Source organism: Suricata suricatta, chromosome 14 (genome assembly GCF_006229205.1).
Source record: "Suricata suricatta isolate VVHF042 chromosome 14, meerkat_22Aug2017_6uvM2_HiC, whole genome shotgun sequence".
NCBI classification, from domain to species: Eukaryota; Metazoa; Chordata; class Mammalia; order Carnivora; family Herpestidae; genus Suricata; species Suricata suricatta.
The window spans coordinates 70,846,743-70,870,260 of record NC_043713.1 but is presented as its reverse complement, the minus strand read 5'-3'; the positions used below and the strand labels follow the sequence as shown (position 1 = coordinate 70,870,260).

The following is a 23,518-nucleotide window of genomic DNA, read 5'->3' as shown; positions in this document are numbered from 1 at the left end:
CTGAGCCTATACTGGCTGATGGAATTTTCCACCACAATGGACATGTTCTACACTCTATAATGAACAAGGCAGCAGCTACTAGCTTCCCCACACGACTCCCAGGCATTCAAAATGTGACTGCTATAGCTGAAGAACTGGAAAAATCTAGTTTGATTTAAAATTTATTTTGGAGGCTAGGGCACTTGGGTGGCTCAGTTGGTTAAACATCTGACTTTGGCTCAGATCATGATCTCACTGTTTGTGCCAACAGCTCAGAGCCTGGAGCCTGCTTTGGATTCTGCATCTCCCTCTCTCTATGCCCCTCCCCTGCTCGTGCGCGCGCTCGCTCTCTCTCTCTCTCTCTCTCTCTCTCTCTCTCCCCTCTCTCTCAAAAATGAATAACATTAAAAAATTAAAATTTAGTTTCAGGGTGCCTGACTGACTCAGTCCATGGATCATGCATCTCTTGATCTCCGGGTTGTGGGTTCAAGCCCCACATTGGGTGTAGAGAGAACTTAAAAATAAAATCTTTCATAAATGAATAAATAAAATTTAGTTGATTTAACTTTTTAAATGTTTATTTATTATTTTGAGGGGGGGAGGGGCAAAGGGAGAAGGAGAGATAGAGAGAGGAAGAGAATCCCAAGTAGGCTTCATGGTCAGCATGAAGTTGACGCAGAGCTCAATCTTACAACCTCAATATCATTACCTAAGCCGATATCAAGAGTTGGATGCATAACCAACTGAGCCACCCAGGTGCCCCAAGTTTGATTTAGTTTTATTTAATTTAAAATCAAGAAGCCACAGTATCTGTCATTAACAGTAGAGCAACTTGCTCAAATTTGCTTTGTGGACGGCTCAGAGGTAAGAGGTGGGAGCAGGGTAAGTGGCCAGGGGCTGTGCCACTGGTCTAGGTGAGGAACGCTGGTGACTCAGACCCAGGCTGGGGGGAATGAAGGCCCTAGAGAGGGGATCAGGTTCCAGGTTTGCTCTGGACTTGTAGATGGATTGGATATGGAAGCAGGATGGAGGAATATGATGGGGCAACTGGGGTGCCCATGGGAGGCTTCCGGTTCCTACAGCTCATCTATAGAGGGGGGTCAAGTGGAGAGAGTATGAGTCTGGGGTACCAAGGAGCCGTCAAGAGCAGAGATAGAAATGGGAGGGCTAGTTGTGAATAGCTGGTGTTTATGGCCATAGGGCTGGAGACTCCGCAGTCCCCCAGGGAAACTAGATGAGGAATGGTTAGGGGCAGGAGTAGGAGGGAAGTAGGGGCAGAGAGACTGAGAGGCATTGGCTAGAGAAGTGACAGGGATCCAAGAGCCCTGAGAGGTCCAGATCGAGTGAGGCAGGCAGGGTCCCTGTGATGACTGCCAAGTTCTCAGGTGGAAGGACCTGGGTCTGGCACTGAGAGGCCAGTGGAGCCAAGGTGGGCCCCAGAGCCTGGCTGCACCAGCTGGAAGTCGATGCCAGCCCATGGAGCGTTCCAAGGGGTTCATTGGGGGGAGGGGACTTCTCCAGGGGCTCTGCAAGCCCCGAGTAGCAAGTGACATTTATTTTCTTCATCGTTACACTTTTCTAAATCTTTCCTAATGAAAATGTCTATCTTTTGTAATGAAAAAAAAATGTTATTTTTTTGTTTTTTATTTTTATTTTTTACAGCTATATTGAGGTATAATGGGTGTGCAATAAGCTGTGTATATTTGAAGTGTGCGCTTTGACATCTATGAAAGTGAGTTTTGACATCTGTGAAACCATCCCCACAATTGGATAACAGACATGTCCGTTATTCCCGATAGATGGTGATTATGTGGCTCTGTAGTTTATTTAAAAATCAAACACACACAACACATCGTGTTAAAAAAAAATCACACACACACACACACACACACACGCACGCACGCACGCACGCACGCACGCACGCACACACCCCCTTAGCCATCCCTCAGCCCAGAGGGAGATGCTGGCGAAACTCTCCCCAAGGCTGGCTGGCTGCCTTTTCCCTCTTCCCCTTTGCTGGAAGCAGAGCCTGGGACCCAACAGCCCCCTCTTCTGGAAAGAATGCAGAACTTCCAATGTGTCAAAACTGGCTCTGGAAACAACCCAACATCCATCAATAGATGAATAATGTGTTACTCAGAATGTGGTATATCCATACAGTGGAATATTTTTCAGCCTTAAAAAGGAATGCAGTACTGATACTACAACATGAGTAAACCTTGAAAACCTTTGGCTAAGTGAAAGAAACCTATCCTAAAAGGTCACATACTGTATGATTCCATTTATACTAAATGTCCATATGGACAAATCTATAGAAATAGAAAGCAGGGAGGTGCCTGGGTGGCTCAGTTGGTGAAGTGCCCGACTCTTGATTTCAGCTCAGGTCATGATCTTGCAGTTTGTGGGATCAAGCCCATCAGACTCCATGTGCTGACAGCGAGGAGCCTGCTTAGGATTCTCTTTCTCCCTCTCTTTCTGCCTCTTCCCTGCTCATGCTGCTGCTGCTCTCTCTCTCCCCTCAAAATAAATAAACTTAAAAAAAAAAGAAATAGAAAGTAGGTTGGTGGTTGTCCAGGCATAGGGAAGTGAGAGAGTGGGGTTTTTTTAACTTTTTTTTTTTAATTTATTTTTGAGAGACAGAGCGAGCAGAGGAGGGTCAGATACAAAATCCGAAGCAGGCTCCAGGCTCTGAGCTAGCTGTCAGCACAGAGCCCAACGCAGGACTCAAACCCACGAACTGTGAGATCGTGACCTGAGCCGAAGCTGGACGCTTAACCAACTGAGCCACCCAGGTGCCCCCAAAACTATTCAATTATATACTTGAAATGGGTGAATTGTGTGATAGATAAAGTGTATCTCAATAAGGCTGTTATATTAAAAACAAACATCACTGAGAATAAGTTAAGCCAGCCCTTGGGTAGAAGCAGCCCCTGGTCCTGCTCACTGAGGGGTAAGGAGGAGCATTTTTCTAGCATGTCCTGTAATGCTCCCACCAGACCAGAGATTTACCCCCACTCCACAGATGAAGACATGTTTCCAGGTCACACATCTCTTCAGCTGTGGGCAGGCTTGGGACCATCCAGCTTGGGAGCCTACATTCTTTGCATCATTCTAAAGTCAAAGGGCCCCACTAGTATGAAACCAGGAAGAGACTGACATCCTTCAAACTTCTATTTGTTCTTTGTAAAATGGAATGGTCACCCCGGTCCTGGGGGACTTCCAGACACCAGGTCTGCCAGCTGTGGTTGGACAGAATGTGCACTGCACAAGGGCACACATGAAAGGGGGCAGGATTCCCAGCTTAGACCTGAGAGATACGAACATCGGTGGTGACAGCAAGTGTAAAAAGGTGTCTTTTCTCACAAAATCACTGTATAAGAGTAGTTTTCTAACATATGGATATCAAGCACTTTGAGCAAGAAGTGCTATTTTTAAATTGAGGTGAAATCACATAACAAAATTCACCATTTTAAAGTAAACAATTCAGAGAGATTTTGTGTATTCACAGTGTTGTGCAGCCATACAGCTTGTATCCAGTTCAAAAATATTTTCATCACCCACAAGGAAACTCCACATCTGTTAAGCAGTGGCTCCCTGTCTCTCCCTCTCTCTAGCCCCTGACAACCACTAATCCCCTTTCTGTCTGGACATTTCATATGACTGGCTTCATATAATGTGTGACCTTTTGTGTTTGGCTTCTTTCATTTAGCATAGTGGGGTTTTTTTAAATGTTTATTTATTTTAATGTTTGTTTTTGAGAGAGAGAGAGAGAGAGAGAGAGAGCAAGCAGGGGACAGTAGAGAGAGAGGGAGACACAGAATCTGACATAGGCTTCAGGTTCTGTCTGAGCTGTCAGTACAGAGCTTGATGTGGGGCTCGGACTCATGAACTATGAGAGCATGATCTGAACTGAAGTCCTGAGCCAAAGTTCAATACTTAACTGAGTAAGCCACCCAGGCATCCCTAATGTTTATTTTTGAGAGCAAGAGAGAGAGACAGAGTACACATGAGAGTGGTGAGTGGGGGAAGGGCAGAGAGAGGGAGACAGAGGATCCAATGCAGGCTCCACGCTGACAGCAGAGGCCCTATGTGAACCATGAACTCAGAGCCTTGAGATCATGACCTGAGCTGAAGTCGGATGTCTAACCAACTAAGTCACCCAGGTGGCCCTCATTCAGCACGGTGTTTTTTAAGGTTCAACCATGTTGTACCTTGTATTAGTGGTTCACTCCTTTTTAAGGCTGTAAATATTCCATTGTATGGATATACCACATTCTTTTTTTTTAAGTTTATTTTTATTTTATTTTGAGAGAGAGAGAGAGTGCATGCAGGAGAGACAGAGAAAACGGGAAAGAGAGAGAATCCCAAGCATGCTCCACATTGTCAGCCCAGAGCCTGATGCAGGGCTCAAACTCACGAACCGTGAGATCATGACCTGAGATGAAACCAAGAATCGGATGCTTAACCAAATGAGCCATCCATGTGCCCTTGGATATACCACATTCTGTTTACCTATTCATCTGTTGGTGGACATTTGGCTAGTACAAATAATGCTGCTCTGAACATGTGTGCACATGTACTTATTTGAATCCTTGTTTTCAATTCCTAGGAAGGGGATTTCTGGATCACATGGCGATTCTATGGTTAACTCTTTAAGGAAGTTCACGGGTACCTTTTTCTAATTAACACAAAGACACTGTGTGGGTACAATGGCTCTGCCCATGAGAGTTGTACAGTCTTTGGGGCTTCCAGCCACCCAGCCCTTGCCAGCTGCCCAGCCGGGGGCTAGGGACTCCATAGATGTGATTGCTTCTCACCTCACAGCCACAGAGAAAATGGCTCAGAGAGGCACAGTGACCCCTTAGTCACACAGCAATAAGTGGGGGTCACAGACTTGAACCCAGCCTGCCCAGGTCCCAAACTGGTATCTGGGACCACTGTGCCATCGGGTGGGATTGTCAGACGTGGTGTTTTAAAGACAGCAGGGCTTTCTCCCTCAACACCTACCTAAGACCAACTTGAAAATCTGGGCCTTTTCTTGCTCCTTCCCTGTCCTGAATATACTTTCATCCCCACTTGCTCTGGGGAGCCAGAGGCCAGAGGAGGGCTCCCTTCAAGCAGGATGTGGCCACGTGACCCCCATCTGTCATCTGTCATCCATCATCTGTCAGCCCCTGGGAGCTGTAGGCAAGACCAGAAAACTAGGGCGATCAATAGATCTGTTCTTTAGTCTGTTTGCTTGTGCTGTGCTGGACAGTGCCTGGCTGGGCACCTCCTCCAGGCCACCAGCCCCAGGCCCAGAGTGGGGAGCAGTGATCTCTGTGGGACTTCCTTGGCCAAGGTTTCCGAATGAGTGAGTGTGGGGGCCTTCCCTCCCAGGCCCCCCTCAGCTGTAACTCCACCTGCCTTCTGCAGAATCAATTATTGACGAGGGCCCTACAGCTAGAAAGTCCCAGGGGGGTATCCTGGCTGTCTTTTCCAGCCTTCTCAGAGACAAGATGAGCTTGTTCTTGAAAACATGGCCTGTGAGATGGTCTAGGCTGTGGCTTCCACTGGACGGAGGCCCAGAGCACCCTCAGGCCAGGGTGTGCCACCCACCTGTGGGGCACAAGGGAGTCCTGGGGCTGCCTGACTTCCCAGACCACCCACCACGTGTCCCTGAGCAAGCAGAGCAAAGGGCCTGTAGACGGCAGGCTGGGGTGCAGGCTCAGACAGGTGGCTGGCTGATGGTCCTGAATGCTGGGGAGGCGTCTGGATGTGGGGGTGGAGGCTGGGAAGGATCTGGGCTGGCTGGAAAGAGGCAAGAGGCAGTGTGACAGCCACATTTCCCGTCTGCCGATCAACTTCCCTCAGGGGAAGGCCCGACATATGGGAGGTGACATTGAGAGCCCACAGCAGATGGCAGAGGAGCCCAGGAGCTGCTGGGAGAGGGTCTCATCTCAGGGCAGCACCCGAAGTCCTGGCTTTTTGGGCAACAGTGTCCCCAAGCCCCCCCACCCCAGTCTTCAGGAGCCCCTCCTCTCTTAGGAGGGTCCTTCCTGAGCTGCATGCTGCTTCTTCTGAAAGCTGCCCCCCTCCCCCGCATGCCTTCTCTCGGTCCCTGCTCTGGGCCTCCTTGGTCACCATGTCCCCCCTGCAGGCTCTGAACTTTTTGTGAACCTAGTCCTTTCCCAGGTATGCTAATTTTCATCCACGTGAATGTATAAATGTAAGTGACCTTCTGTCCATCTCTGGGTTCCAGTTACCTAAATCCTAGATCTTAGGTAAACTTAGGTCTCCCTACTTAAGATGCTCTGGGTCTCTCTGAAGAGTGAGGCTCATTTGGAGGTGGCTCACATCTCCTCCCTCAGCTGAAGTGAGAATTGAATGGGTGTTCAGCCTCCCCCCACCACTCGAGGGGCCCAAAGCAGGGCCAGGAGAAGGGGGAGGCCAGCAGGTGCCGAGGACACAAGATTAGGGAGGTTGGAAGCAAGTGCCCCACTCTCAGTCACTGGGGAGGCTTTGTCACGTCACATAGTTGCAGGGCTGGTAAAGGTTGACCAAAACTGTGGAGGCTCGGGGAGAAGGGAGTGGCAGAGGAAGGGATTGGTTAGCTCATTTCCTGGCTCTGCTGGGGACCCTGAGGAGGGCTGGGTGCAGCTGAGGACATGCGAATAAACCCCTTTTAGGGCTCACAACCCTGGGCGACAGGGCACTGGGACCACCTGACTGGGAGCTGCTTGGCAGGGAAACAGGGCTGAGGGACCAGCCATGCCTGAGTCACTTGCGTATGGTCCTGTTTCTGCCCCAGAAATTACAGCCAAATTTTGAGGTGTTTGAAGAGAAAGTCTTTGTCGGCTTCTCAAGTGATTCTGACAGAGGAGACTCTGAATCAACCAGTGGGAAACAACCGAGCACACAGCAGACAGCATGGGGAAAGTTTAATAAAAGGCTACGTATAAAGAGTGGGCACATGCAACGTACTGTGATTGGTTCTAGCTCAGCAACTAGCAACGGGACCCCATTATTGCCACTAACCCTGGGGCCTGAAGGGGTGGGGGGAGGGAGCTGTTGGAGAATGCCAGCCCACTGTGGCCAGGCTCCTCCATGCTGGGACCCTTTCTGTTGTATGCCACAGCCCTGGTCCTAATGCGACCTCCCTGCCCCCTAAAATTGTGTCCAGTGGTCCAAGCTGGGGGCCCCATGCCACAGAAGGGCCAGCAAGTCCTCTTTGGAAATCCTGAGTGTGCAAAGCCACAGCTACAAGGATGGTCACTGAAGCACCTTCGGTAAAAGCTAAAACCTGGACACAAACTGAATGTCCCTCTCAGGGGGCAGGGCGCTTGGGCCTCTGGTCCATCCCAGGAAGGAAAACTGGCAGGCGCTAAAGGAACAAGTAGGTTCAGTGTGCGGAGAGGGCTCCTGCAGGTCACCAAGAATGCAGGCTGCCAGGCCGTATGTGGTGAAAGGTCGTTCTGGCTAAACAAACAAGCCCACAAACATGCTTGTGCTGCCTAGGAGTAGTCTGAAGGATTCCTACAGCTGTTAACACCCTTACTTCCAGGGACAGGAGGGGGGATTTCAGTCTGTATACAAAGCTTTGTAGTGTCTTGTTTTGGTTTATCATAAGCATGTACATAATTCCTTTGAGTGACCTATATAAAGAAGTATTTTATAGCTGCAAAGAAAGCTAAAATGTGAAGGGAGAGTGAACAGAAAAAGATGCCAGGGTTCTTCCCCGACCAGTGTTTGGCAATCGCGGTCAGCTGATGAATGTCACTGGGCACCTGCAGTGTGCCAGGCACTGTACGGGGGACTGTTCGGGGCCCTGACCAGAACAGCTGTTTGCAACATGCTCTCCTGAGAAGCAGGTGGGAAGTGCCCAGATGTGCCCACCTGGATGTGGCATGGGGTGGGCGGGGATGAGCGGGCACCCACCCAAGGCCGCAGAGTGTGGGGTGAGTGGGGGTAGTTAAGAGCCCCCACAGAAGAGAACATCCGGGTATAGAGAGAGTGGGCACTTTGAGTGGGAGCTGGGGAGGGGTGCCTGCGTTGTTCCTGCCGGGTCTGGATGTGCAGGACAGAGTGGTGTAGGTGAGGAGCTCACTAGACTCTGGAGGACCTCTGACATCCTCCAAAGATACCCGGAAGCCACCACAAAGGTCCTGAGAGGCACACCCAGCATTTTCTTATTCTCAAGGCCCTGTGCAGGCTGGAGGGAGAGAGAGGTGGTGGGACAACCAAGCAGGGTCTGGGTGACTATTGTGGTAAAAGCAGGGCAGTGCCATGCACCCTGGATGTAGCTGTCATTTACCACAGGGGCAGCTGGGCAGCCTTCTTCCCATAGCACAGCCAGGGAAACTCATTGTCCAGGTGGGCCAGAGGGGCATGAATGGCCTGCTCTGTGCATTCTCACCACTGATCAACAGGACAGGATCCCAGGGATCAACGGGGAGCCAAAGATGACCCCTTGGCCAACCAGGACCTGAGATACTGTCTTGTCCATCCTCCTCCAGAGGGAGAAGGTTGCTGAGGGATCCGGCAAGTGGCAGAGGGACCATGGACAGTGAGGCCTAGGACTCCGAGGCCCAGAACTGCCAAGTCCTGTCGATAACAGAAAAGTCCCAAGCAGGGATGACAGGTGGATTTTCCCCTCATATGCTGACTTTGACAAGTCCTGCTTGCCTGGACCACTTAGATGAGAAGGATTCTGAGGCCAACTCAGGAAAGCCAGGAGAGTGCCTACGGGGCAGCTGATGTGTGCTGAGGGTTAGAGACGGTGGGGCACAAGTGTCTCATGTCTGCAGTCCTGAGGCCTCTCAAGGCCAGGAGAATCTGTAGGAGGGACTGGCCTTCCAGATGATCACCGCAGTGCGCCCACCAGCTGGGCAGTGAGGGGCTCCTGGGCAGCTAGTGCAGGCCTTCCCTGGCTCCTGACCTGCTAAAGAGAAGTGGCTGAGTTCTGGGGCTCAGCATGGTGAGTGGGCAGACACGATGCCTTCCTGTCACCCCTCCACGGTCACAGAAGGCACTGTCCATGTGTGTGCGGGGAATAGAGGCTTCTGATACAGGTCCCGGCTAACAGCAACCCAGGCTGGAGGATGTCTTGCTCTCCTGGGTCTCTGCTGGACTCCCCTCCATTCCTGTAAGATTAGGAAAGGTCACGTGGCATCAACTAAGCTCCTGTTGCAGACACTGGGCAGACTCCCTCCCCTGCCACTGGTACCCTCTGGTGACTCTGCTGGTCCCAGCTAAGCTTGACCTCTTGATCAAGGCCATGATGACCTGGCACAGACCGAGAGGCCTAGGATGTATTCCAGGTGGTAGAACAGCATGGGCAAAGACACAGACTAAAAGAGCCAAAGTCAGGACACATCCATGCAGCCAGGGCTGCCCAGCGAGGCTCACGAGGAAGCTGGCAGGAGGGCAAGGAGGGCCAGGGAGGGAGTCTGAGCTAGCAGGCAGGGTCAGGGAGGCTGTGGGCCTGTGGTCAGAGTAATGCAAAAAGGATAGCCCAGAGAGGACAGCACAGGGGAACAAGTTAAGGGAACGGCCTCTTGGGACAGGAGGATGGTGGACGTAGATTTTAGGCTGCAAGCCTGCTCCCCAACTCCCACCCTGCAGTCTGTACGCACGGATGAGGTCTCCGTCGCCGACCTGGAGCCGGGCGCTGCTCCTCCTCTCCAAGTCCTGCAGAACCGACTGCTCGAATGCCAGAGCGGCTACACGGCTGAAGAATGCCTTCACATTCTCCCCTGTGGGCCCAAGAGACAGCCCTGACCCCTCGCCTCTGCCCTCACCCTCAGACGAATTTGTGAACCAGTGGGTGTGGGAGCCAGAGCGACCCACCTGTGGGGCTGCCTGAGGCGACACAGTGGAAGGCATGGGGCTGGCTGGCCCAATCTCCCACCCAGGGGGCTCTGGGGCCCCCTGCCCTGGAAGCTCCCTCAAATCTGAGACTTGGTTTCCCAGCATCCACTCTTCCAATTATTCACCGCTGAACATCTCCTGTGGACCAGGTACAGGGATGTGTGATCAAAAAGGTGTCTGCTCTCTTGTCACTTTTGAGCACCTGTCCAGTGGGCAGCTGTAAAGATTAAGGTGCTGCCAACTCCCACATGGAGCCTTTGTGCATCCTCCTCCAGGTGGAGAAGGCCACCCACCTGGGCACAGAGCTAGGTTCCAACTCTTGACATGCACACAGCCCTTGTGCAGCTAACAACCTATACAACTACTCAGGGTGATCCTGCTTGGCCCCTAGGGGAATTCTCAGGGAATGTTCTGTTACTCTAGAGGGTGGGTTCTCATAGGGCATGGTGGATGTTGTCATGAAGGGGCAGAGGGAACTGGGCATGGCCATTGCCACATTCTTATCTGTGTTAGGCTGGAGGTTGCGCTTCCCCTGGTGGTGCCTTCCCTCGGCATTCCCACCATTGCCTCCCCAAGGCCCTGGCCAGATGTTTACCATGGCCCCTCACCCAGGGCAAGGACTACAAGGCATAATGCCTGAGTCCCCAGAGGGGCCTTCTATGAGTCAGGCACTGCCTGTTATTTCATTTCATCCCCAGCAACAACCTGTGTTTTTAAAGTGTGTCCTTTGCTTTTCTGCATTTTCTAACTTTTCCTCAGTGATTACACATGGCTTTTGTAAAGTAAAACATGTCTTGGCAGTAAAAACAAAATGAAATGGACATCATCACCCATTTCCCAGGTGAGGACACTGAGGCTGAGAGATGTTAGGCATGTTGCCAGGGCCGCAGTAAGCAGTGACTCACGGGTGAAGGTGGCTCAGGGGCCGCGGGCTCAGTGTGGCTGAAGGCCCAAACAGCGTGGCTGGAGGACAGATTGGCAGGGTGTGGAGGAGGGTCAGGGGGCCATGATCAATGTTTCAGTGCCTTTCACGATGACACCAGGGAAGGGGTGGGAGCCACCAGTTTCTGGGCCCTTCTATGTGCCAGGAGGTACTTCTTACCGAGGTACCTCAGGTTGGGAGGACAGGATGGTACAGTGACTACAGGTGAGGGTTATATTCCAATCCCAGGCCTGCCACTTCCTCCCTGTGACCCTGGACGTCACCCACAGGGAGAAAATGGAACTGCCTCAAGGAGGGAGGGGGTTGCATTACAAAACACAAGCATAGGGCCAGGTGTCGCTATTCCTGTTGTCCATGGGGGAGGGCTCCCGGTCTGCCTCTAGAGCTGGGGAGACTCCTCTCAGGCAATTGAAGGCCCTGCTCGGTCACCAGCACAGGTGGCTGTGACTCAAGCATGCCGTAGAGACACAGAAGGAAACTGCACACACTGTGGCAACTCACCTGTCTTAGCGGACACCGACCAGTACTCGGCCTGCATCTCGTTGGCCAGGCGCACAGCCTCCATTTCTGCCTGCTCACATGCAGCCCCTGACTGGGAGAAGCAGGCCTCCTGACCCAGCTTTCCAGGCCCTCCCTGGGGGGATGGTGCTTCCCACTGGGCCTCCTCCCTCCCCATCTCACCCTGGAATCGGCAGTCTCAGTGCATGGGTAGGGGTACGCATCCCCAGGAGTGAGACCCCAATGATCCTTCTCAGACAAGACAGGCACAGGGAACTCAGGTGCCCCTAACTTTTAGCTCCTGGTCTTCAAATCCCTATCTTGGCCTGTGAGCGCCACCCTCCATTCCCCAATGGGCTGAAGGTGGATGCATTTTCCTGAGTGTCGTCCCAAGCCTCTAGCTCTGGTGTGCTCACCAGAAGGTCCTTCTTGGTTCCTACGAGGAACACGAAGCAGGAGCCTGGCTCATTCTCCCTGAGCGCATCCTCCAGCCACTGCCTGGAATGCACACAGGGGAGACAGGCTAAGGGATGGCATCCATCTACCTAGAGAGGTCTGAAGAAGACCAGGGAGTGGGGGGTGCAGATCTGGGTCTGCCCTAGAGCTGGGAGCAATGAGCCTCAAGTTGCAGGGAGGGCACCTAGACCCCAGCTGGCTGAGTTGGGCACTGGTCCTGCCACCAGCTGGGCCCAGCTGGACTGGAGAGGTGTGGGGATGCAAAAGCACTTGTCAGAGGAGGTGAAAACCCTGCCCTGGCAGTGCCCTGACCCTGTGGCAGCTTGGGTGAGTCCTGCCCTTTCATCAACTTGAATGATCACCCCAGCCTCACCCAGGGCAAAGTGAAAATGTGAGGCCCCCCTCCTCCAGCAATTATTAAAGCTTTCAAGATGGTGACAGCAGAGCATTAAAGCAAATGCAGGCTCAGGGCACCTGGGGGGCTCAATCATTTAAATGTCTGACTTTAGCTCAGGTCATGCTCTCATGGCTCATGAGTTCGAGCCCCACATCAGGCTTTCTGCTGTCAGTGCTAAGGAAACTATGTCTCCCTCTCTTTCTGCACTTCCCCTGTGCATGCACATGCACTCTCTCTCAAAAATAAATAAATGTTAAAAAAAAGAAAAGAAAAGCAAAGGCAGGACCTTGTGAGTGCTGGCCCCGGTATGACTGGGGGGCCTGCGTATCCTGAACTGGCCCTCCTTCAGCAGATGGATGCAAATCTTAAAGGATAATATGGCAAACTGGACAGTAAGTGGCCTGTGGGCAGTCAGTTTTAACAAGTGAGCCTGGCCATGTGCACCCACCACTGGGGGCCCAGCTCACAGGCGTTCCCAAACCCAAGAGGACTACAGGGGCCACAGAGTCCCAGACTTGCCTGGTGTGCTCCAGAGTCTGCACATCTGTGAGGTCAAAGGCTGTGATGATCACTGTACACACAGGGAGAAGCCAAGAGCAGGTGAGGCAAACATGGTGTGACCAGGAGGGGCTCCCCTCAGGCAGCTCTCTGCTCCCCAAGAGAAATCCAGAGAGGAGCCTGGCTCCCGCGGAACTACTAGAGTGGTCCCCAGCTAGTTGGCTCTGGTCCCCACTATGGAGCCTGGGAAGGAGACACCCCATGGCTGCCCCTCGGGACCTCCCTACCTACCCACCACCCTCTCCAACCCGTATCCAGAGGTGCAGTCCCAGCAGGTATCCAGGGAGGCAAGATGAGCTCATGGGCTCCTGTGTTCAAACTTGTCCTCTGCCATGTACAGCTAAGGAAGCTCAGATGAGGGTTTTAACTGCTGAGAGCCTCAGCTTCCCCATCTGTGAAGTGATGAGATGATATCCCAGGCTCTCAGGATTGGCGTAAGGATTAAGCAAGAATACCAATTTTACAAGCTCTTAGTCTAGGGCCTGATGCAGGGCTTTTGACCAAATGGCAGCTATGGCTGTGAGGACAACCAGCAACAACCAGCTTTAGGGAAACAATTTCTGAGGAGCAGGGTGGGCAGAAAATTGGGAAAAGCAGCCCCTGTCCCCTACATGCCTCTCATCAATGGCCCCACCCTGGTCCCATTTTGTCCAGGGTGCCCAGAACCCTGTTGGGAGTCCTGAGGGAAGCCCTATGTGGAGGACATTCCAGAACGTCTTGCTCTCCATTGGCCCTGGGGGTGTGAGCAGGGCTGGTAAGAACCTTCCTCTGCAGCTTGGCTGAAGGCGGCAGGAAGCCCCATGAGGCAGAAGAGAATGGAAAGGAAGGAGGATACTGAGGACTGTGATGGTGGGGGGCATGGTGCGGTTCCTGGTGTCACGCCTCATCCTCAGGGCGTGTCATCCCCCTGAGAAGACGTGCCAGTGCTGGAACTCCAACCCACGGCCAAAATGCTCATGGTTTGTTCCCTGGCTTTGCTTTTCTCAAATATCAAATGGTATTTCTTTACACCAGCACTGAGTAGACATAACTGTGCCTTGAAGCTTGAGCCTGGTTTTGGAGACTGTGAGCAGTTCTCATGTCTCCCATTGAAACCCCTTCTTCCTGGGAAGCTGGGGTTAGAGTAAGGAGCTTAGGCTGCCTGGGAGGCTTGCCCAGTGCCCGGGCCACCCCCATTGCCCCCCACCTGCAGGTGCAGTCCTCCTGTGGCCTTGCCCCTCCTCCCCTCCAGCCGAGCCTCCTTACACCTCCTCTGGGAGTCGAGTCTGCTCTTCTTTTCCTTTTCAGGAGTCTCTAGACATGCACCTCCCTCTCTGAGCATCCTTCTGAGCTGACACTGTGGCTGAGACTCACAGGGAGCAGCCACCAGCACAGGGTCCCTGAAGGATGTGACTGCTGAGGCCAACCACAGGCCAGGCTGGCTGGAAGGCAATTTCTTCATCCCAGAGGACTGGCCAGGGATTTTCTCAGTGTTTCTTGGAGGATAGATTTGGTGTCTGTGCAGAGGACCTGGACTTCTTGTTATAAGCCCAGTGGGAGCCTCCTGCTGTATGTGGTTGAGGGTCCCACCATTGCCATCACCCCGATGCTCACCCTGGGCACCCCGGTAGTAGGCAGATGCAATGCACTTGAACTTCTCCTGCCCTGCTGTGTCCCAGCTGTGTGGTGGCAGAGATAGAAAGGGAAACAGAGAGGTGGCAGATTACATAATTGCAGTGGTCTGAGCCAGCAGCCTAGTGGGGCTGTGGGTGGGCAGGTCCGATGGCCGTGCCTGCTACCCACCAGTAGTCCCTGCCCACCAATTCCTCATGATCTCTTCCTAAGGTGCTCCATGGGGGAGTTCCCTGGTTGGATTCACTATGCTGATGGGGGAGGGGCATGGCCCTACTAGTTCCACTGCCTGATAAATGGGGTTGTAGCTCAGTCCCTTTGGACTATGCCATTAAAAAAGAGAATATGTTCCCTGATATGCTCACAGGGAGGTCCTGTGAATGGGAATGGGGCTCCAGGCTGGGCTGCCAGCTATGGATCTGCCCTGGGTCATGTGTGGCTGGGCCAAGGCTTCAACATTCTGCTGCAGCAGAGGGCATGCTCAGGTTTCTGAGTGGGGGCATGGGAGTATCTAACAGGGACATGGTTTGCATCTCCTAGGTGACTCTGAGCTCTGGCTCTCTGGAGAGGCAGAGCCCTGGCTCTCTGGAAAAGAATGCAACAATCAATTAATGATGTCTGCCATGAGCACTATAAGAGAGGGGGACACCCATGCTGAGATCTACTTGCTCTGGTTTGGAACCAGGCAGATGGTCAATATGCAGGGCTGGGTCTGAAAATCTGTCCTTTTTAAAAAATAATAGATCAGGGGCCCCTGGGTGGCTCAGTTGGTTGAACGTCTGATTTCAGCTCAGGCAATGATCTCAAAGTTCATGGGTTTAAGCCTTACATCAGGCTCTGAGCCTGGAACCTGCTTTGAATTCTGTGTGTGTCTCACTCTCTGCCCCTACCCCACTCATGCTCTGTCTCTCTGACTCTCAAAAATAAACATTAAAAACAATTTTTTTTTAAATAATAGATCAGAATTTAACTCTTTTCAGCAAATGGAAAAGTAGACAAGCCGTGACTAAGACCTCAACAGTCTGAAATGTTTTCAAGTGATTCAGCATGATGCAGAACATTTTCGCTCTATTCTTTCATTAATTCATTCATATTGTCTTTCATTTCTGAAGGTGATTCTGGATGGGAAGCTGGAAGGGTAGCCTGGACGTGGGGAAGTTGGATAGCTGGCAGTGGCCTCAATGTAGGACAATAAGAAGACACTCCAGGACAGTGTCTGTTCTAGTTAGATGTGGCCAGCGGCGACAATGGGGAGCCCAGCACAGGCCATTCTCTGCACAGCTCCACCGAGGCTGTCCCATCAGCTCTGTGTTCCTCAGCTCTCCTGGCTCCAGATCCCCTTGGTCCCACAGCCCTGCATTTTCAGTCTCTTCTGCTCTGGTCTGGCCCTGTACTCTCCCTTGGGCAAGATTCAGCAGAACCATCTGTATCACTAGGACTGCACGGGAACTGTCCTCAGGGAAGTGGACGCTAGCACGACAGAGTTAGGAGCTGAGGTCCATGAGAAAGTGAGTTCCATCTTGATGACCATGGATCTCCAGACTAAGCCCGAGCATGGCATACAGGATGGTGAAATGAAACCAGAGGAACAGATGTGAGCCCCAGGGAGAGAGAAAGGAGCGAAGGACCAGGATGGAGGGAGCAGGCAAAAGGGAGTATAGGGGCAGCTGGGTAGAGAGCATAGGATGGGCCACGCAGGAGAGCCTGGAAGGCAGAAGGAAGCCACACAAGAGAGTAGGACTGGTGACACAGATAGGCTGGCAGCATCCTCCAGGTGCCAGAGGAGAAGGAAGGCAAGGTCCAGAGCTCTGGTGGGAAAGTGTGAGTCTGGGGGAAAGACTCTGGGCTGCTCTGAGGGAAACTGGATGAGGGGGCTGAAGCCAGTGGGTCACTGAGAGGCAGAGACATGGGGTCTGGCAGGGAAGCAGACAGACAGATGAAGATAGACAGAGGGAGCAGAGCGAGGGCAGAGGGGTGAGGTGGAGGGGGGCACATCAGGCCTGAGAAAAGCATGTGGACTAGGTGGCCTCCACTAGAGCCCAGGACATGGGACCTCTTTTAGCTCCGTTTTCCAGATAAGAACAGATGCTTAGAGGTCTGAGGTGACTGGGATCACTAGGGGCCAGGAAGGGTAGGGACATGGACCTGGAGCCAGAACCTGAGGAGTGGGCATCAGAAGAGAATGAGGGTGGGTAGGCTCATGAGGCTGTGAGGCCTTTCCCAGGTCTGATGACCAATGTGAGACACCCATGGAGACTGAGCGAGGATACAGGGCCTCAGGGAAGTGGAAAAGCCCAGTTTCACACAACCGTTTCTGTTCGTCCAGACAGGTCCTCACTGGGCACCACAGGGCACGGTTCACAAGGAGCTCACCGAGACCTTCCCTATGGGTTTCCTCCGCAAAGCTCACCCATGAGCCACACAGGAAATGGTGTGACTTGATGGTGACTTACATTTGGAGGCTGTAGGGAATCCCAGCAATCTCAAAGCGCTCAATTTCAAAGTCCACCCCTATGGTGGCCTTGTAGTCTCGGTCAAAAACATTCTTGCAAAACCTGTGGGAATTGAGGAAGTCATCAGAGAGGCTATGTGTGGAAGTTTCGCTCACGAAAGCCAAAGTCTGCAGTCAATGAAAAGTCCACCCTGTAGGGAATATAAAGAGATGATGGTCCAAAGAGACAGACCATCCATCCACAGTAGATGGGTGGACCTGCCGACAAGAACTTTGTGGGCATAGAAGAGCAGGCTGGAAGGCAAACACTGCAGGTCAGGGCCAGTGAGGTGTGAGCCCATGGTCCCCTGGGATGCTGTCATGAATGCCAGGCTCCTGGGATGCTGCACCCTCCACCCGACCTGCCACTCCCTGATTCCCTGGACCCCACCCAGAGATGTGGTTCCTGGAAGCCACACAGTTTTGACTACGACAAAGTTATCTGGGCCTCCCAGACAAAGCTGTGCCAACTGGTGTTGGGACGTGTGGCTTGTGGGCGTACCTGTGGATGAGGCTGGTCTTGCCCACGTAGAGATCGCCAACGACAACCACCTTGGAGAGTCTGAGCCTGTGAGGGACATGGGTGTGGTGCTCTCACACATGGCCGCCGAGCAACTTCACACATATGGGCCCTTCCTTCCCTGAGCTCCCCACTCACGAACCACCCCTCAATCCTTGACAGGGGAGGGGCCACCTGCTGAGACATTCTGGGATGTCTAGACCCCTCCCTGGTACTCAAAGGGGAGGGCAGGAGGGTTTGCATTTGAGGACTCTGCTGTCTCTGGGGCCATACTCTTGTGCCACAGGGCCCAAGCTCTGTCATGAGGATAAGAACTGGGAGGCTCAGTCTTGGGCTGGCGGGGTGGAGGGAGGAGTCCCAGGTGGGGCGATATACAAGCTGGGGGTGCAGTAAGGAACCTGGAGCCCACTGATGCAGGCATAGCACCCATGTACAGGGGATATAGGCATGGGGGCAGGGAGCCCCTGCATCCTCCTACCCACTCCTGGGGCTGCATGGGCTCTTGCTCTTTGCAAGCAGATACTCTCTGACCAGGACACCACTGCCACTAACTGCCTTGGAGGTGTCTGCAAGGTCCAGGCAGGGCCCAAGAGGTGAGGAGTGGACAGGACTTGGGTCAGGACCCTGCTCACCGAGAACAGCCACCGCCTCACCCTGTGTGTGTCCTGCACTCACTGCGGCAGCATGCCTGGGACTGCTGGTGATACTTTAAGTTTCTGCAGCTCATGCCACAGGAGCTCAATGGGAAAACATCTGACCAGGCACCTCCCCTGCCTATAGACAGCAAGAAGGCAATGTGTCACCTGGTGACCTGGGGAAGCTCCCTTAGTCATGTCTGAGAGTGCAGAGGCTGTGTCTTCTCTGCTCCCAGCTGGCTTCTAGTTCTGGAGGAGGGCAGCCCTGACTCCACTTCCCAGATGAAGGAGTAAAGGTACTGCCGAGGTATTATGGGGGTACCCACTGCGCCTCAGTTTCTGCACCTCCCAGTGCTGTTGTGAAGGGTCAGAGAGGTTATCTGCATGATGCACCTTGTATGGAACCAGTATGCGCTAACTGGTGGCCACGGCTGCTTTGCCCATTCTGACCTGGGCCTAGTCTCACTTTGTGCCATCTTGGGAACCTCAGTGCTGGACATCCACCACCACCTCATGACACCTGTGAGCTCAGCAAACTCCTTGCGCAGAGTGTGAGCTCCTCAGGAGAGGCAGAAGCAGGCCCTGGTCCCTGTGTGTTAAGAAAAGTAATGGCTAGCTCCCTGTGCCGGCAGAGCTAGTACAGGAATGAGGTGTTGCCAGGTGCTGCCAAGGAAGGAACAGGAAGGCACAGCCCTTGCCCTCACAGGCTAGGCTAGTGAGGAATCCAGAAAGGCAAACTTGGAATTCTGTGAGGTAAGTCCTTGGGACCCAGAAGCACACAGGAGTACCCTGCCCAGCCCAGGCTGGGGAGCAGGGATGGTGGGGGACTCCCCTGATATTAGACTGTGAGCTGAAGAGTAGGAAAGACATTCCAGACAGAGCAAGCAGACATACACGGAGACTTAAAGTCATGTGTGGCTACTGAGAAAAGGGAAAGCCATTCTCTCCGGCAGGGGTGGGTCAAGCAAAGCCAGATCAAAATCCCATTGGCTCCAGGCCTGTACTGGGCTGCATAGGTGTCATCTCTGTGTTTCATTTGTTCGTTCATGTTTATTCCTTCATTCCTTTCCGCCACCTCCCCACACACCCCATGCCCCGGGCTCTGGGGTCACTCACCCGACAGTCCCCGTGTTCCTGCTCTGGCAGGTGCTGCTGACCTGCCCGTGGAAGTGCTCCTTGAGCTGCAGGCAGGCATGGGGGGTGTACCACTGGAGAAAGACAGACAGACAGATGGGCAGGGCTCCATCACCAAGCAGAACAGCAAGGTAGTGACTTGCATACCAATTCTCTCCCTCCCAAGCCTTGAAGCTCCAGCTTCACTAGCTTTCTCCGATCCCTCTGTCACATCTGTCTTTGGATAGATGTGGCCCTGAGACTCCAGGGTCTTGTGAGTCCTGAGGAGCAACAGCAGAGGCCAGGCCAGACCAAAGGACCCAGCTGGTGACTCAGAGAGCTGGGTCTAGCCTGGGGAAGCCCGTGCCTTTGCTGTGGGCGTGTGGCAGGTCTCTGTCCTCTCTGAGCCTCTTGTGAGATGAAGGGCAGGTTATAAGGGCCCTTTTGGCTCCAAGATCCTTCCATAATTTCTATAGATCTCGGATGCCATTTTTCTTTAAAAATATGCATATATGTGCATGGAAAATGTCCTGAAGGGCTCTTTTGGTCTTCCACATTTCTTGGAAAACAGAACTGGGCTGTGGTTTAAGAGCATGACCTCTCTTAAACAGGAAGAGGAGGACCTGTGTCTACCTTTAGCTACTGTGTGATCCCAGGCAGCTGTCTGATGTCTCTGAACTTTAAATTCCCCATCTGCTGAGACCTCAGAAACCTGAAGGCATAAAATGAAATAATGTTGTAAAGCCATCAGTGCAGCACCAGCCTGGCATACACTAAGTACTCAGCAAATGTTCACAGCTATTAAGATTTCATGACACATGTTGAGGACACATTTGTTTATAATTGGGAAAGATGATATTGGACAAGCTGAAGGAGACCATTATGTTTTGCTCTCAGATTGGCGGAGGCTAAGGACAGAGCATGGTAAGGACATGGGGAGAAGGGTGTCGTTGGAGGCTGGTGATGTTCTCTGCTATGATATGGTAGTAGTCCCCTGAGCCACCTGCTCTGTCCTTCACAGCACTGCTTGGACCCACAGCTCTCCTATAGTAAGGGCTCCACCTCCTCGCTTAGCCCTAGTATTTCTTCTGAGTTCCCAGGCACTGAGATGGGCTCTTCCCTGGCCCACCTGCCCCCACAGCTCCAGGTGGGACAGAGGAAGCAGGGACAGCAGGGAAGGAGCTTTACAAAAGGGCAAGCCACAACAACTCAGTAGGCCCGTTTCCTCATCTGTAAAATGGGGATACTCATAACAGCAGCTCTTCATACGGTCATTGAAGGATCAAATGGGTAATGCAGGTGAACAGCTTAGCACTGCAGCCCACATTCTTGTAGAACAGTGTCAGTTATTATAGGCTGGCTGCCTTTTCCTGCCGACTTCCATGTCGGCTTCAAAATAGGGGCCAGCCTGGCCACAGTGGTCATTAGAGGAATCCCACCATTTTGGATGCACTGAAGAAATGTAATAAGGAAGACAAGGCAGGAAGTGTGGGCTGATTCTGGATATAGGGAAACTGAGGCACAGAGTAACGGGAGGGGCCTGCCCCACCTGGCCATGAATATCTCAGGTCTGACGTGGTATGGTCGTGGGACACAAGATGAACTGCCACAGACGGGAGCAGGGAGAATCTCCCCCTCTATGGAAACACGATGGATGACCCAGGCTGTCTCTACAGGGTAGGGGGAGGTTGGAGCCCTGGAGCCAGACCCAGGTCAGGTCCTGGCCCTGCTTCGCCCAGCTGTGTGATGCCAGGCAGCTCTCTCTACCTCTCTGAACCTTGTTGGTCTTCTCTGTAAACAGGGTCCTCTGTCCCTGAACGGTTTTGTGCCCATCATACTTCCCTTCCTTTTGGCTCATTAAACATCTGTATCCATCATCCCTGGTTACCGCCGTCAAGCTCTCTAGGGAAGCAATTGCCTGGGCCTCTGCTGAGATGGAAAATTCTGGGGGATCTGTCCACAGGTTTGAGGCACCACAGCTTTCTCTGCGGGTGTGCAGAGGAAGAAAAGGTGAGAGGCGATATGGCTGCAGACCCAAATTACCCAGAGGCCTATAGCCTGGCACAGAACTCAAGACAGTGAGGTCACTCTACAGAGAGGATTCTTCCCTCCGTGCCCGTCTCAAGTCACATGGAGGCAGCCACTGACAGCAGGATCTTATGTGTCCTTCCAGAGATATTTTTGGCATGTACAAACACATACATTTGTTTTCTCCCCTCTCCTTTTTCCCTACTCATGAAAATGCACTACACACTGCTCCTTTCTTTGCATTTTACTTAATTGACTTTAGCTGTTACTGCACATCAGCTCCTGAAGGGAAGCTTCGTTCTTCCTCCTGTCGGTTAGGAAGTAGCCTTTTGCTGTTGAAGCAGCCCCCTCTGGAGGACATTTAAATTGTGTCTGACCTTCTGCTTTACAAACTGCTTCAATGCCTGGCCTTGAAGGGCTGGATCAGAAGGCAGGGGCAGTACAACAGTGGGAAATACTGTCTCACTGCCCCCTACAGGGGTTGTACTGATTTGCATCCCCTGATGCAACTGATAATGGATTTTAATACAGATAGCAGAGAGTTGTGTGATTTTTCAGCAGGAACCAAAAGCAGAATGGTAAAGAGGGACGCCCTGGATTTGGTTTTAGGAAACTAGAATACTATTCTGATAACAGTAATAATAATAATGAGAATGGCAGTGACCACAACTTAGGTAATGGAGCTCCTGTTTACCAACAGCCAGGCACCCAATGTGAGAGAAATTATCCTTATGTATCAGCAGTTGAGAGGTTGAGCGACTTGCCCACAGTCGCAGAGTTTAATGACAGAGTCAGGATTCACACCCAGGATTGCTTGACAGCAAAGTCTGCGCCTTTAATCTCCATGCCCCACTGTCTCCTGATGTCACCCTTAACTTGATCCACTTTGGGCAAGTCAACGTCAAATCTCCCTGCTTCTCTAGAAGTCTGGTAAGTTCCCAGGGTCTGTTAGTGAGAGACTGACCTCCTAGATTCCTGCCTGTGCTTTGTTTCCAGTGATGAATGCAGGTGGGGAAATGTGGATTTGGACGTGGAGCACACAGAAAGGGCTGGCCTAATGACTCTCTACCTTAGGGAAGCTGGTGATGATGCGATCTCGGCTCACAGGTGGCCCCAAAGGCGTCAGGGAGGACTTCATCCTTCCAGAATGTCCTGTGGGCCCAACCAGGGGAGAGTTAGGGAGCTGCGCAAAACCCTGAGGACTCAGCCTCAAGTTTATGTTTAACTTCTCAGTAGTTTTAAACACTGATCCTGTCCTCCTTCTGTCAGGGACACTGGCCAGAGGTCATCTCTTTCCATCTGCAGGCAGTATGGTTGGGATGGGGGTGGAGGGGACCAGGCTTTCCTGGTCCTGCATGGCAGTCAGGAAAACCTCGGTCTCCTCCTGCCAGGTATCCAACGAGGAGCGGCCCCTCTCTGAGCTTATCACTGGGGGGCATTGGACAAACGCTGAGCTGTGCATCAGAGCCCAGCTGCAGGAAGTGGAATTGGGGTGGAGAGGGGTTGGTCCCTTGCTCCTAGTCTCTAAGGGATTAAGGCTCTGGGTGGGCGGCTTAGGTTTCAACAGGCATTTCCCTGTACCCCCTCACCATGCCCAGCGCCTGGCCCCTAAGGCCTATTCAACAGTCCAGTATCTTTTTCTGTCCTGCCCCTCTCCCCACGAGGGTGGCCTTGGCCGAAGCCTTAACCAGGCCTATCGTCCACCCGGATCTGACCAGGCTCTCCTTCCGGACCAACGGGCCTGGCCCAGGGTGGGCGCTCAGGAAATGAGGAGGCCCCGGGGCTGCAGGCCACGGCTTTCAGGTTACGGGGGTGGGAGGTGGGCGGGGACGCGAAGCCCTCCCAACTACGGCCTCCCGGACAAGCTCGTTCGGGAGCCAACGAGGCTGGGACAAGGGTACGGTGGACTCACCCAAGGAGGTTGAAAAGGCTCCAGAAGACTGGTGGCCTGGTTAGGCTGGGTCCGGGGCAGCGATCACCATGGAAACGAGCACCACGCGGGACCCGCCAGCGTCTGACGAATCCAGGGCGTCGGGGACGGGGGTCTGGGCGGGGCTCACAGCGGAAAGAGTCCCACACGCTGATAGCGCAGTCGGTCACCGTAGCAACCCGCAGCCTCCTGGGGAACAGCAGAACCCTCCAGGACTCTGCTCGAGAGCCAGCGATCACCTTGGTAACAAGGGCCGGAACAGGCGGGCAGGTGGTGGGAGGGGGCCAGGGCGGGGCCAGGGGCGGAGCCGAGGCCTTATAGGGGTGGGGCTGATCGTGGAAAGACTCGCGCACGCGCCTTCATGGGATAGGTTGTGGTGGCTCAAAGGAACGGATAGGGATTATGTGAAGCACTTAAATATTTAAATATTATTTTATTATTAAATATTATTTTTTCTGATTATCTACATTTCTCAGTTTTTCTTATATATTGGAATTAAGTATCCTCTTC

At 52.8% G+C, this 23,518-nt stretch overlaps 1 protein-coding gene across 3 annotated transcripts; it reads right to left on the bottom strand.

The window, feature by feature from the left end:
• Positions 1-6,884: 6,884 nt before the first annotated feature.
• On the bottom strand, positions 6,885-23,242 carry RAB36 (RAB36, member RAS oncogene family). Of its 3 annotated transcripts, none has more exons than XM_029922802.1 (11): positions 22,991-23,242; positions 22,148-22,230; positions 19,054-19,145; positions 17,285-17,350; positions 16,745-16,846; positions 14,274-14,338; positions 12,642-12,693; positions 11,686-11,767; positions 11,273-11,363; positions 9,616-9,713; positions 6,885-9,101 (listed from the first exon to the last, which is right to left on the bottom strand). In XM_029922802.1, the coding sequence occupies exons 2-11, from the start codon at positions 22,214-22,216 to the stop codon at positions 8,964-8,966; spliced, it is 855 nt and encodes a 284-aa protein (XP_029778662.1). In that variant the 5' UTR covers positions 22,217-22,230; positions 22,991-23,242; the 3' UTR covers positions 6,885-8,963. The 3 variants fall into 3 exon arrangements, with proteins under 3 accessions (XP_029778662.1, XP_029778663.1, XP_029778664.1); XM_029922803.1 differs by having other exon boundaries at positions 8,959-9,101; positions 9,594-9,713; XM_029922804.1 differs by lacking the exon at positions 9,616-9,713 and having other exon boundaries at positions 8,959-9,101.
• Between the last annotated feature and the right edge of the window lie 276 nt (positions 23,243-23,518).